The 15,000-nt window shown below is 43.5% G+C and overlaps 1 protein-coding gene across 5 annotated transcripts in view; it reads left to right on the top strand.

Moving 5' to 3' along the window:
* The window catches only part of LOC135104432 (inhibitory POU protein-like), a 134,971-nt gene that overhangs the window by 91,769 nt on the left and 28,202 nt on the right, over nt 1–15,000 (top strand). For all 5 annotated transcript variants that reach the window (XM_064011849.1, XM_064011848.1, XM_064011846.1 and 2 more), the window contains one exon: nt 2,124–2,417. In XM_064011849.1, the coding sequence (XP_063867919.1) occupies nt 2,124–2,417 (294 nt within the window). The remainder of the gene's footprint in view (nt 1–2,123; nt 2,418–15,000) is intronic.

Raw genomic sequence — 15,000 nt, 5'->3', positions numbered from 1 at the left:
GCGTGGTGGTGAATTTTAGATTGATTGTCTCGGCGGGAAGAGGCGGCAGGTGTCTGTCAGTCCCCGCAGCTCTGAGTGGTACTTCGGAATCGCCCCCGCCCTGACTGCCAACCGAAAAGGTGTTCCGAGTGACCCCTCCAACGGCCTCTTCCCGTCCTCCTCCTCCTCCTCCTCCTCCTGCTCTTCCTGGTCTCTCCGTCACGTTCCTTCCGTCACATTTTCTACTTTATGCGCTATTTTTATTTTCATGCTCTCTCTCTCTCTCTCTCTCTCTCTCTCTCTCTCTCTCTCTCTCTCTCTCTCTCTCTCTCTCTCTCTCTCTCTCTCTCATAAGGCAATACATATACATCTGTTTTGCATATCGATCAATTAAAAAAACATACGTAAACATGAGATTAGTATACGCATAATGAAAAACGCACTGCTTACTAGAACACTGGTAACACTGCTCGTCATCTGGGAGGCTGGTGTTTTCCTGTCAGGTCACGTGAGTATTTAGAGATAAGTGAGCATCCCTTTCTCCTTCAGTCTGTGGATGGTGTGTGTGGTGTGTGGTGTCTCAGCATCACTCATAGACAGGAGTGTGTGTGTGTGTGTGTGTGTGTGTGTGTGTGTGTGTGTGTGTGTGTGTGTGTGTGTGTGTGTGTGTGTGTGTGTGTGTGTGTTCTGAGGTGTCACTAGAAGGATGCACTGTTTGTTGCTGATGATCACGAGTTCACTGTGATCCTAAAGATTGTAGTGAATTACTTATACACACATAAATACACGCACGCGACTTAAAAAAACAAGACGTGAGTATAAAGTGTGCACGCACGCACGCACGCAAACACACACACACACACACACACACACACACACACACACACACACACACACACACACACACACACACACACACACACACACACACACACACACACACACACACACACACACACACAAGCTGAGGGAATTAATGAAAAGTTTTTGGCAGTCGTCTGTCGGCACAATCTCTCTCCCTCCCCTCCCCTCATCTCCCTCCCTCTCCCCTCCCCCTCCCCTGCCCTTCCCCCCATCACCTCCGCAATAACACACCGACACATTAGCCATAATCACATTACCTTTCACTGCCCAGCGTCCCTGATGATCAACACGCCGCCAAAATTACTAAATAAAAACATTTCCTCCACAAGACCTCATTAGTCTGGCGCCCTGCTAATCCCTTCCACATGAACAAACACCATTTAACACCTCTGCTTCCGCCCGCTGACACACCATCCCTCCCTCCCTCTTCCCCTCCTCCCTCCAGCCGCCCAACAAAGCCCAGTCATGGTCCTCCCTCTCCCTTCACCCAGCCACCCACTCGCTCACCCACCCACCCACCACACCCAATGCTCTCATCTAGCAGTTAATCCTCAAAAGTGGCTAAATGCACTAGAAATGTTCGGATGTGTGTGTGTGTGTGTGTGTGTGTGTGTGTGTGTGTGTGTGTGTGTGTGTGTGTGTGTGTGTGTGTGTGTGTGTGTGTGTGTGTGTGTGTGTGTGTGTGTTAAGTCCATCCACTCTTCCATTGACGCCGCTAACTCTCAAGTCTTTCATTTATTCACTACCAAGAAGGGAGGAGCAGCGCGTGGCTAAGAAAGGGAGGCGACACCAAGCCTTTGCCAGCCTGACGCACAAAAAGAAACCTAAGTGAAAAGAAATGGTCTAATTCCTTTTAATATATTCTTCGTTTTAATTCCCAGATCTTATTTTTTTCAAGTTTACCCATGAATGAATGAATGAAAGATTGAATGGACCTTTTATACTTTAAACCTCCACTTCCCTCCCTCCTCTCCCCATACATTCATCCACCACCACCACCACTACCACTATCACTACCACCACTAGACTAGGCCTAAACGTCCTTTCCTGTCATTAAAACTATTTTCAAAGACCACAGAGATGATTAATCAGATTTTCATGATATCTTATCCCATTGATAATACAAAACCAGTGTTAGAAAGTCACTGCAATCACAAAAATACCCCTAAAAACCGCAATAATCACACAGTCTGATAAAAGCACTGGACGAAAAACACTGAAACGTTTAAAGCCACCATCATTACTTCTATAACCTAACCTCCCTTGTCTTTCTTCTCCAGGAGGACTACAAACCACTTCCTTTGGCGCCTCAGACCCAACTCTTCGGGGCTGGCCTGGACGATGGCCTGCTAACACGTGCAGAGGCCTTAGCTGCCGTGGACATCTCAAAGCACGGCCATGGCCAGCCTCCCGGGGCCATCCCACAGCTCAAACACGACATGATGTACCACCCCGGCATGGCCACCACCCCCCACACACCGCCCATCTCCAGGACCAACCAGGTGGGTTCCGGCGAGGAAGCTGGGGCGGGCGGAGGCGGGGGTGGTTGGTCGCACAAGGCGGGTCTCTGGAAGGTAGGTGGCCCCGCCCTTATGTTATTGTTATGGTCTTTGTCTCTGTCTTTCTCTTCCTCTCTGCCTCTGTCTCTGTCTCTCTCTCTCTCTCTCTCTCTCTCTCATATATATATATATATATATATATATATATATATATATATATATATATATATATATATATATATATATATATATATATATATATATATATATATATATATATATATATATATATATATATATATATATATATATATAAAGAAAGCTAGTTTAATTCTCTTCACACTAATCCCTTGATCTTCTTACAATATGCAGTCCTTACATTTATCTATTTCCTGCAATGTTTCCTTCTCATTTCACTCTGACTTTCAAGTAGAGTCTTTTTTTGTTTTCTATGCTATAGATGAATCGTCACATGAATTAAGATATATTTAGAATTACATATTTCTTTGTCTTCTACCCATATTGTATTCTTAAGTTTCCATCATTGAGCATCATTAACATTAAACTTTATATCATGCTGTATTATTCGTCATTCTACGCAACATACAGATTTTCACTCTTAAATACTGCGTAAAAGCTTGAAAAATATTGTCCTTTAATTGTCAAGAAAATGTTCCAAGTGTTTCCGTGAATCGATTATATTACCGCGTGTGTGTGTGTGTGTGTGTGTGTGTGTGTGTGTGTGTGTGTGTGTGTGTGTGTGTGTGTGTGTGTGTGTGTGTGTGTGTGTGTGTGTGTGTGTGTGTGTGTGTGTGTGTGTGTGTGTTCTGACCGGTCGAACTTTCTTTATCAGTCTGTCTTTCTGTTTGTTTACTTGTCTTTGTCATGTCCCCTCCACCTCTCTCTCTCTCTCTCTCTCTCTCTCTCTCTCTCTCTCTCTCTCTCTCTCTCTCTCTCTCTCTCTCTCACTGGCCGATCGTTAACGAAGACACTAATTACAACCACCACCACCACCACCACTACTGCCTTTATCCCTAATCCCTCCATACGTTGAACTTTACCTGTGACCTTTATTTACCTCTCTCTCTCTCTCTCTCTCTCTCTCTCTCTCTCTCTCTCTCTCTCTCTCTCTCTCTCTCTCTCTCTCTGGCCAAGTGGAGGGAGGCAGCGGAGAAGCAGCATTAATTATGATAAACAGCCGCGGCAGAAGCAGACACACAGCGAGCGAGGGAAAGAAAAAATTATATGACTCGGGGAAAAAAGATATAAAAATGAGATGAAAATGTGGATTGTCTGTGTCACTTGAGAGAGAGAGAGAGAGAGAGAGAGAGAGAGAGAGAGAGAGAGAGAGAGAGAGAGAGAGAGAGAGAGAGAGAGAAAGCAGTCCTAAACTTCCTCATAGTCTTATGAGATTCAAAGAAAATAACGCCAAGAAATGGAAATAAACACACACACACACACACACACACACACACACACACACACACACACACACACACACACACACACACACACACACACACACAAGCACACACGGGGCGACTTGCAGCACCCTTGAAAAATGCTTCACTTTCTAGTTTTATAAAGCGGCGACCATTTTTAAAAGGCCCCGAAAGAGTCACCTTTTTTTTTGTTTTTTTCTTTTTTCTCTTCTGTTTTTGTGGGCGCGGGTTGAGTGCTGCTGCTGCTGCTGCTGCTGCTTTTTAAAGGGTAACGGCAGTGTAAGCCCTCAGGGGAAGTGGGGGGAGAGGGAACATAGAGAACAGAGGGAGGGAGAGAGGGGGAAAAGGGTAGGTGGTGGTAGTGGTGGTGGTGGTGGTGGTGGTGGTGGTGGTGGTGGTGGTGGTGGTGGTGGTGGTGGTGGTGGTGGTGGTGGTGGTGGCGGTGATAGCTGGGGAAGAGGAAGAAATAGTTAAGGAAGAGAATGACATAGATAGGGAGGAAAGGGTGATAGGAAGATGGAGAGAAAGGAAGGGAAAAAAAGGAAGAGGTGGTGGTCGTCGGAGGGAACGAAAGGAAAAGGAAGGGAGAAGATGAAGAGGAAGACAGGGAGAAAAAGGAAGACAAGAAAGATAGAGAAGGAGGAGGAGGAGGAGGAGGAGGAGGAGGAGGAGGAGGAGGAGGAGGAGGAGGAGGAGGAGGAGGAGGAGGAGGAGGAGGAGGAGGAGGAGGAGGAGGAGTTGGAGAAGAAAGAGGAAAAAAGGAAAGAAGGAAAGATAGAGAAGTAACTATGAGGATGAAGAGAGAGAGAGAGAGAGAGAGAGAGAGAGAGAGAGAGAGAGAGAGAGAGAGAGAGAGAGAGAATTGCTTAATGTTGTAACCGTCTCTCTCTCTCTCTCTCTCTCTCTCTCTCTCTCTCTCTCTCTCTCTCTCTCTCTCTCTCTCTCTCTCTCTCTCTCTCTCTGGCGGAGGCGGGACAGGTGAGGGCGCCCTAAACAATTAGTGACGTGTAATTATTTTCGCTCTGGCTAATTATGTGGTTGAGGCGTTGTGTGTAGGCCTACTCTTTCCTCCCTCCCCCTCCCCCTCCCCTCACTTTTCCCCTTTCCCCTCCTTTTCCTCCTCCTCTTCTCCACTTCCTTCTTCTCACCTCACGTCCCTTTCCTCTCTTCTCTTTCCTTTCCAAATCCGGTTTCCATTTTTCGTCTTTTTTCATAGTTATTCCTTCCTTTTCCATTCCTCTCTCTCTCTCTCTCTCTCTCTCTCTCTCTCTCTCTCTCTCTCTCTCTCTCTCTCTCTCTCTCTCTCTCTCTCTCTCGTATCTGACAGGCCCCTCATCTCCTTCCTGCTTTTTTCATCTTTCTTTTCCTTCCCACACACCTTTATCTTTCCCTCTTCTCTATGTCCCTTCATCATCCTTCCATTTCATTTCCACTTCCTCATCTATTTCCTCGTCATCGTTTTCGTCGTCTTCGTCGCCGTCGTCCTTCTCCTCCTTCTCCTTCTTCTCTTCTTTCTACTCGTACTCCTCCTCCTCCTCCTCCTTGAACTTATTACCTATTTGCAACACAATCATTGCTTTATTCACTCACTTCACTCATTCACTCATTCAGGCACACTCACTCATGCTCACTCACTCACTCACACACACACTCACTCACTCACACACACTCCTGCTCACTCACTCACCTGCGCCCAAAGTCAAAAAAATTAGTGACAACCTTCCTATAACCTCATTTTCCCTCTACGAGTACGTTCTTCACTCACAACTCTACTCTCCTCTCTCTCTCCCCTACCTTTTCTTCTTTATTCTCCCTTCCTCCTCTTCCTCCAAAGCCCATCAACTCAATCGCCCATACATACCACAACCTTGCATGCCCCAATCCTTCCCCTCACCTACAACTCAGGTCCTTCCCTTTCTCAACTATCACTCCTCCTCATTGCATCTACCCATTTCCCACCCCCCTTTTTTTTTTTTTATTACCATATCCCTCCTTCCTTTATCTTCCTTACTGGCACCTTTTCCTTCCCAGCTCTTTCCTTTCCCAGTTTTTTCCCCATTTCCTTCCCCTGCCAGCACCTCCTTTGCTTCTTTTTACCTTCCTCCCGTCTCCCATTCCACTAGTCTTCCACTTCCACTAGTCCTTCAGTTGCCTCCCTTTCTCTTTGCCTCCTTCCCTCTTCGCAGTTCTTTCCCTGCCTCCCATTCCCTTTCCCAGCCACTTCCCTGCCTCCCTTCCCATTCTAAGCCCTTCCCCGCCCCCAGGTACCCAGCAGCCCTTTGTTTGATGGGCCTTGTGCATCTGGCAGCCTCAATTACTGTATAAATTTTCGTTACGTATTGTCCTCTTCTGTTTTTTTTTTTTTCCAGGTTCCGGCGCGCACAAACATAATTTCTTTGTTTGCTTCGTAATGTCAACAGCGTTTTATTTTACACTGGATAAAGCTCAGACTGAGTACGTACGTGTGTGTGTGTCTGTGTGTATGTGTGTGTGTGTGGGGTCTGTGTGTGTGTGTGTGTGTGTGTGTGTGTGTGTGTGTGTGTGTGTGTGTGTGTGTGTGTGTGTGTGTGTGTGTGTGTGTGTGTGTGTGTGTGTGTGTGTGTGTGTGTGTGTGTGTGTGTGTGTGTGTGATTTATCGTTTCGACAAAGGTGGATTACAAAGGAAAAGAGAAAAAATGTAAGAAAAAAAGAAAGAAAACATACCATAATGTTACATCCGCTTTTTCTTTTCTTCAGCCTCCTCCTCCTCCTCCTCCTCCTCCTCCTCCTCCTCCTCCTCCTCCTCCTCCTCCGTCTTCACAAGTCCACCACACTTACCACAGCTTTGGGAAATAGACAGAAACACTTGGCCAATAAAGGAAAGGAGGAGGAGGAGGAAGAAGATTAAGATAGAGAAGAAAAAGAAAGGGAAAGAGGAGGAGAAGAAACGCTAAAAACAACGATCAGGAGGAGTAAGATGACCACGATGATGACAAGAACGAGAAAGACGAGAGTGAGAAAGAAAGAGAGAGAAAGAGAGAAAAAAACACAAAAAATAGGAAAGAAGAGAAGGAACCACAGTAACAGTAGCGTGACACGAAGCCGTCAGTCACAACCACGGCCTGTCCCTCTAACCTTACCGGGTCTCAATGCTCATTTGCCTCTCAGACAAACACAGACACTACCCAGGGACACATTAAGAGCTGGCCAGACACACGGCGGCCATGCATCACCCACACCAGGAGGAAGGCGAGGTGGGGAGGGTCTGGAGACGTGATGGGGGACAGGTGTACATGGGTGAGGGTACGTGGGGTGTGTAGGGAGGAATGGATGGGTGAGAGGAAGGGATGGGGAGGGAAGGGAGGGATCGGATGTAAAGGAAGGTGGAATGTGTGGTTGGGATTGAAAAGGGAAGAAGAAACGGGGTAAGACAGACACAGAGAGAGAGAGAGAGAGAGAGAGAGAGAGAGAGAGAGAGAGAGAGAGAGAGAGAGAGAGAGAGAGAGAGAGAGAGAGAGAGAGAGAGAGACAGAGAGACAGACAGACAGACAGACAGAGACAGACAGACATAAAAGACGAAAAAAAAAAAAAGCAAGCACAAAAAATCGAACACGAAGAAAACGAAGAAAAGAAAGTGAAGAAGGGAAGGAAGAAAGAAACAAGAGCGCACGTTGTATGATAGAAGAAAGAGCAGCGAGGCGAGAGAAGGCGAGAATAGACGAGGGGAGACCGGACCAAGTAAAGGCAGGTGAGGGGAGAGGAGAGAGGGGGAAGAAGGGAGGGAGAGGAAGGTAAGGTAAGAACAAAACACAATCAACACAGCACACTTATCTGAGGGTGTTGCGGCGGCCATGATCACCCTCAGAGGAACAACTTCAGAGGAGGAGGAGGAGGAGGAGGAGGAGGAGGAGGAGGAGGAGGAGGAGGCAACTGTGGAGGTGGCTGGTGGCTCGCGTGTCGCCGCCACCAGCCTGTAATACCCTAATGTCCTTGGTAATGATTAGCGTAATGAGACATAACAAGCTTAATAGTTATATATCATTACACGCCGCTGGGAGGGAGGGGACAGTGTGTGGTTTGTACCATTGGCTAGCCGTTCAGAGGGTCATTATTACGTGAACCTACACACCACCTGAAGGAGGGAGACACGGCGAGGGAGAGACGGGAGAGGGAGGGAAGGGAGTAGGGCCAGACGCGAGGGAATGGTGAGAGGGAAGTGATAGCTACTGGGGGAGGGAAGAGAAGGGCTAGGAGCGAGGGAAGGTAGGGAAAGGGGATGGCTGGTGAGGGAGGGGAGGTGAAGGACAAGGAAATTAGTGGTTGTGAAGGGCAGGAACAGAAGAGGAGGGAGAAAGGAAGGAGGCACGTAAAAGATCTTGCGTGCTGGGGAGGATCTGTGTAGTGTGTGGGGGAAGAAAAAGTCTGATCCTACATTTGCGCACGTGGTTTTGCATTTTGTGGTAGTGGTGGTGGTAGTTGAAGTGGTGGTGGTAGTTGAAGTGGTGGTGGTTGTGGTGGTGGTGGTAGTTGTACTGATCACTTTCATGATTACCAATATCACAATCATCATCATGTTTTTTTTTCTTTTTGTATCTAAGTATTATTTCTCCTTTCCTCCTCCTTCAGTTCATCCTTTTTCTTTCCCTTCCTTTCTTCCTTTCTTTCGTATATTTCAACATGCCTTCTGCCTCTTCTCCTTCATTATTTCCGTTTCTTCTTTTCACATTCGTCACTTTTTCCCCTTCCCTTTATTTCCCTTTCACTTCGATTTTTCCTTAATTGTCGTTTCCCCTGTCTTTTTTTTTTTCTTTTCCATCATTATCTCTCCCGTTCATCTTCTTCCCTCTCACCCCTTTCCTTTCACACCATTCCATCATCATCATCATCTCCTCACTTTTCATCATGCATGTCTTTTTCTTTCCTCTTTCTTCCCTTTTCCTTATGTTTCCTTCTTTCTCTCCTCTTCCTTTTCTCGTCATTCCATCTTCTTCCCCCTTTCTTTACCCTTCCCTAGTTCGTCTCTTTGTTCCTCACTCAATTTTCCCTCTTCATCACCATCTTTCCCACTTCCTTGCATTACTCTTTCCTGTTCTTCTCAACCTTCTATTTCTTCATCTTCGTCTTCTCACATTCCATTCCTTACCCTCTTCCTTCTTCTCCTCTCCCTTCCTTTACTTCTCTTTCTCATTTCCTTCTTACATATACGGGAAAGATCAACAATAACTACTGTATAATCATCTTCCTTCCTTCCTTCCTTCCTTCCTTCCTTCCAATCCTCTCCGCCTTTTAAAGTAAACGAGAATAATAAAAGGAATCGTCTGGAGAGGAGTTAAAGCCGCCGCCATGACTTCTGTAAGGGTGGCTGAAGGTGATGGTGGTGGTGGCGGTGGTGGTGAAAACGAGGTGAAGGAGAAGGAGCAACAGAAGGAGAGAGTAAAAAAAGGTGATAATAACAGTGGGAGCAACAGTAGTAGTAGTAGTAGTAGTAGTAGTAATGAGAACATAAACAGCGCTAATAACTGTGATGATTAATTTGATCATTACAATAAGCATGAGTGATGATGATAATGGCAATAATGATGACGATGATTAGCAGCGAAAAGGAGGAGGAGGAGGAGGAGGAGGAGGAGGAGGAGGAGGAGGAGGAGGAGGAGGAGGAGGAGGAGGAGGAGGCACCATTGCTAATTGTTTCTAATTACAACGAGCCGCCACGTGATGATGATGATGATAGATGAGGAATTGGGACTCTCTCTCTCTCTCTCTCTCTCTCTCTCTCTCTCTCTCTCTCTCTCTCTCTCTCTCTCTCTCTCTCTCTCTCTCTCTCTCTCTCTCTCTCTCTCTCTCTCATCGCAGCTCACTAATCAAAGGAACGCACTCGCTAAAGTTGAATTGGCGCCCCTTTCCTCCGCCTTCCCTCCCTCCTTCGGCTTCGTGCTTGGCGGTGATAAATCCAGCAGTTAAGACTTCACAGGGTGAGTATCGCTCCCCCGAGGTCCGTGTGTACCTGGCCACGCGAGCACCAGCGGCGGCGGCAGGTACTCGTAATCACACGCGCATGGAATTAATTTGTTACCAATGTCCGATAAGGTTCCTCCGTTTGCAGCGAGTAAACACGGGCGCCATTTGACGGGTTACTTTTCATTTTCTTTCCCAAGGCTCTCTCTTTCTTTCTCTTTCTTTCTCTCTCTCTCTAATTCGTGGTCTGCGTGCTACGTGAGTGAGTGAGTGAGTTAGTGCGTCTCTCACTCACTCACTCTCTCTCTCTCTCTCTCTCTCTCTCTCTCTCTCTCTCTCTCTCTCTCTCTCTCTCTCTCCTTTGTGTGGTAATGGTGGTGGCAGTACAGGTCTTCGTGGTGGTATTAGTGGTGTTGGTGGTGAAGGTTAGGTGTTATGTCAGGTTACGTTAGGTTACGTTAGGTTAGGTTTTATGTGGTGATGGTGGCAGTAGTCCTCGTGGTGGTGGTGGTGAAGGTATTGGTAGTGATGGAGGTGGTATCGGGCAGCAGTTACTCAAGATACTATTTACCCATTTGCTTATTCATTATCACTTATTCATTCTTTCATTCATCACACATTTTATTTCCTGAGCGATCGAGTGGCAGCGTGAGTTGTGAGCCCCGGCGAGGCCCTGATGGTAAATTCATACTGGTGATGAAGTTATGGTAGTAGTAGTAGTAGTAGTAGTAGTAGTAGTAGTAGTAGTAGTAGTAGTAGTAGTAGTAGCAGTAGCAGCAGCAGCAGCAGCAGCAGCAGCAGCAGCAGCAGCAGCAGCAGCATTAGTAGTAGTAGTAGTAGTAGTAGTAGTAGTAGTAGTAGTAGTAGTAGTAGTAGTAGTAGTAGCAGTATTAGCAGTAGTAACATTAGCAGTAGTAGTAGTAGTAGTAGTAGTAGTAGTAGTAGTAGTAGTAGTAGTTGTTGTTGTTGTTGTTGTTGTTGTTGTTGTTGTTGTTGTTGTTGTTGTTGTTGTTGTTGTTGTTGTTGTTGTAGTGGTAGTAGTAGTAGTAGTAGTAGTAGTAGTAGTAGTAGTAGTAGTAGTAGTAGTAACATAGCAGCATTGGTACTAGTAGTAGTAGTAGTAGTAGTAGTAGTAGTAACAGTAGTAGTAGTAGTACCAGTGGTAGCAATAAGCTGGCCGGGCGTGTCACACAGCGCCTTGCAACACCTATGAGGGCGGCAGGACAGGTGAAGCTCATAACCCGTCTCACAAATTCACGCATAAACTGTCCGCCACTCTCCCGCTTCTTGTTATTAATCTGCATAACTCTCGCGTCCCCACTCATTTCACAAGACTTCCGGGGAGATAATCGCCGTTTTCTCTGTGCTGCTTTCCGCTAAATTTCTTTAATTAAATCATTCACGTGAATGTGTTTCCTTTACGGGTCTTGTGTTTAAATCTGGTCAATTTGAATACTATATCATTCGAATCCCCTCAGTGACTATTGTTATAATGAACTATAAAATATAAGTAATATATTTGTTATTTCTCTTTTTTTTTTTGTGTGTGTGTAAACTGTACCTCATCCCACACACATTGGTATAGTGTTCAGTACTGAAAACAAGATGACTGACTGGATGATGATGATGATGATGATGATGATGATGATGATGATGATGATAATAATAATGATAATAGGAATTTTGTAAATGCCCCCAAAAAAATATATCCTAATAGTTTTTGCGTCATTACTCTAGGGGTTAAGGGTATAATCTTCATTATCTACAACATGAATAATAATAATCTACAAAATGTTAAAAAAAATATCCCAATAGTTTTTGCGAAATTACTATATGTACGCACACACTTCCACATAAAAAAAAACATCCACTTAGACTCCACTTTGTACCTCCCCCTTTGAGCGCCTTTTTTCTCGCTCCATCAAGTGTATAAATGTAGAGAAAAATAGTTATAACCGTCGTTTTTTTCTACGCTGTGCATTATTTATATATCATTCAGTAAGTAGTAGCATTATAAATACTTGCCCAGCACCATTCCATTAAACACTAAGCCATCTTGGTCCTCGCGTAACTACTCTCGTAAATATCCGTAGACAAATACTTTTCCATCACCATTCCATTAGAGTTTCCACGTAGCTGAGCCTCTTTCAGTAACAGGGCCACACCTTTTTATTAAGTCCTCAAGGTAAACTGTCATAAATCGTTGTTCCATTTCAGGTTTCCACACGTGGCAAAGTTCTTTATTTTCTTTCCTTTTCTATTCGCATAAAGGATTCCTCGCACTCACGACCTGATGGTAAACTATTGGAGCTATATTGCACTTTGGCGTTTTACCTTCCTTTTAAGTATATTTTATTACAGTGAAATATTAAGGTATCTCCACTTTATTTGCATTATTAACTACTGGTATTCATATATATTTTTTTTCACCTAAACCATCACTATTATGTTTCAAGTTTTAAAATCTCCTTTTAAGTACATTTCTTTCTCTGGTAGGCAAAGTATTAAAATGATCCACTTCTCTCTCTATCCTTTTACTTACTGCCATTATGAGTTTTTCCTCGCTCTGATGGTAAACTACTGAATCTTCATGAAATTTGGCCCCGCTCCTCCTTTCTATGTAATGAAGATGGATCATTGAGTTATTACATTTTGGTTCTTACTCTCCTTTCCCGAATTCTTGTAAAAAATATTCCTAAATAAATGAATGTAAATAACTGAATCATCATTACATTTGTAGCCTTTACTTTCCTTCCCCGTGTAAATATTGCAACGGACATCGTTAAGTAATGACATTAAGCTATTCACTCATTGCATTCTAGTCTTTACTTTCCTTCTCTCTCTCTCTCTCTCTCTCTCTCTCTCTCTCTCTCTCTCTCTCTCTCTCTCTCTCTCTCTCTCTCTCTCTCTCTCTCTAACTACTGCAACTAGTATTGTTAAGTAATGAAGGTAAACTATTTAATCGGCGTCATTACCTCTTACTATTTTATGAAACATCTTGAAGCAATGAAGAGAAGCCTTTCATGAACACAACGTAGCCTTTACCATCACTCCTTCACTAGTTACTGTCTCGTTTTTTAAGTAATAAAAATCAATTATTAAATCACCACATTTTTGCCTTTATTTTTCGTCGCAGGATGTTTTAGATATTGAAGGTAAACCACTAAATCATTCACTTTTTTTTTCACATAAAGTCTCTAATTGCTTCCCTTTCAACTCCTTTTTAACTAAACTTATAAATCTTCTTGGTAAACTTGTAAACCCCGCCACGCCATTTGGGTTTCCCCGTACTTAACTCGCACTCTTCATTTCTCTCCCCCACCAACCACCCGCGCCATAACTTAAACTTTTAATCCGGAGCGATAAACTTCTCAAAAAAATTTCTTATGTCCTGGTAATAAATCCATACAAGAACCTTTCCTGGAGCGCCCTTTCTGGTCAGCGCTTTAATTTATGTATAAACTTTTAAATTCCACTGAGCGATTGGCTGATGCATAAATCCAGCCACCTGTGTTCTGCTGCTGTTCAGATAACTAATCCCTTGATCCACTCAGGTAATCGAGTTATAAATCCCACGGTTATACCTTAAAAATTCTTCCTGAAAGTTAACAGAAAAATAAATCTCTCTTAAGCAATTCAATTCTTCACGAAACTTTAACTTAAATGCATGAAAAAGACTAAGTTTTTGTGTTGTTTTTTATCGGTGTTGTTTTTGTGATTTAAATTTCCAGTAACCAAGAAGAGATGTGGAAGGAATAAATTTTCGTTCACCACGATCACCAGTATTCCTTTAGCTTGCTTTCTTCGTCTTTAATCTTATATCGCCTAGCTTTTCAAAACTACTGTCATGTGTGTTTCAAAGGCATTCCCTTATCGGGCTTTTAAACTTCCCTTCTTTGGCCTTTTTTACAATCTCTTCACACACATATCTGATATATTCCATTATATATTTTTTTTCTCACGTGGTCCTATAATCTTTTCTCACGTTAGTTTTTCTTCATCTTTTCCTCTGTTTTTAAGTCTCAACTCATATAATACTTAATTCTTCCATCATCCGCCTTTTATTTCCCTTCGCCAAATTTACATATCACATCATAAATTTTCTCACACCGGGTCAAAATCCTTCCTCACCTTAGTTTTCTGGACCTCACTCCACCTGCTTTTAGATTTGAGATAATCTACAATTTGGGTCTTCTATCATCTCAATAATTTTTAATATCACTTCACCTCTTTTGTTTGGTACATCATAAATTTTCCTCACTTGGTTTTAGAATACCCCTTTATCTTGTTTTTTTTTTCTTTTTATGCCTTACTTCAACTGGTTTTAAATTCAACTTTACTTACCATTCGAATTCAAATTATATTATCTGCCATTTTTACTGTCATTTCACCAACTTTATGAAACAAACCTACAATTCAAATTTTCTACGTCTTATTTAATGTACCTTCACCTACTTCATACACTTCATAAATCTTCGCACACCAGATTAAAACCTTTCCTCACCTTGTTTTGTTTTTTTCACACCTTACATCACTTGCTTTTAAATCTCACCTCACCTACCATTCAAATCACGCGTGACTGAAATTTAAATCCCTCTCAATAACACTCCAAAATTACCATCAACAAGTCCATAAATGTCTCGCACCTGTCAATTAGAGTCTCTCCGCACGGGAACACACCTCACCTGTCGCCTTACACACCCATGTACGTGATGATTTACAGGTGAGCTTACTGCCACCACGACACCTGCCGTCGTGTAAGTGCACGTGTGTGTGTGCTGGAGGAGGGGGATGTCTGTGTTTGTGTGTAGGGGGGAGTTTTGTGTGTGTGTGTGTGTGTGTGTGTGTGTGTGTGAATATCTACGTTAGTCTTATTTTTCTCTATGGATTTTTTTCTTGTTTGTCTTTTTTTTTGTTATAATTCTCTCTCTCTCTCTCTCTCTCTCTCTCTCTCTCTCTCTCTCTCTCTCTCTCTCTCTCTCTCTCTCTCTCACACACACACACACACACATACAGACACCAAAGTGAACAGTAAATATACACAGCATTGATCTCTGATAGGAAAAGGTGACAAGGGAGAGAGTGGCGGGACAATGCTAGACAGGGACAGACAGGCGAAGACAGACCAGACAGCTGAGCAAATGTGCACCATTAAAGCGGATATAAGAAGATGGTGATGACATTAATGATGATGATGATGATAATAATATTAATAATAATAATAATAATAATAATAATAATAATAATAATAATAATAATAATAGTAATAATAATAATTTTCT

The sequence above is a fragment of the Scylla paramamosain genome, chromosome 10 (assembly GCF_035594125.1).
Source record: "Scylla paramamosain isolate STU-SP2022 chromosome 10, ASM3559412v1, whole genome shotgun sequence".
Classification (NCBI taxonomy): domain Eukaryota; kingdom Metazoa; phylum Arthropoda; class Malacostraca; order Decapoda; family Portunidae; genus Scylla; species Scylla paramamosain.
Note: the sequence above shows the minus strand (reverse complement) of the source record. Positions and strands in the feature narration are given on the sequence as shown.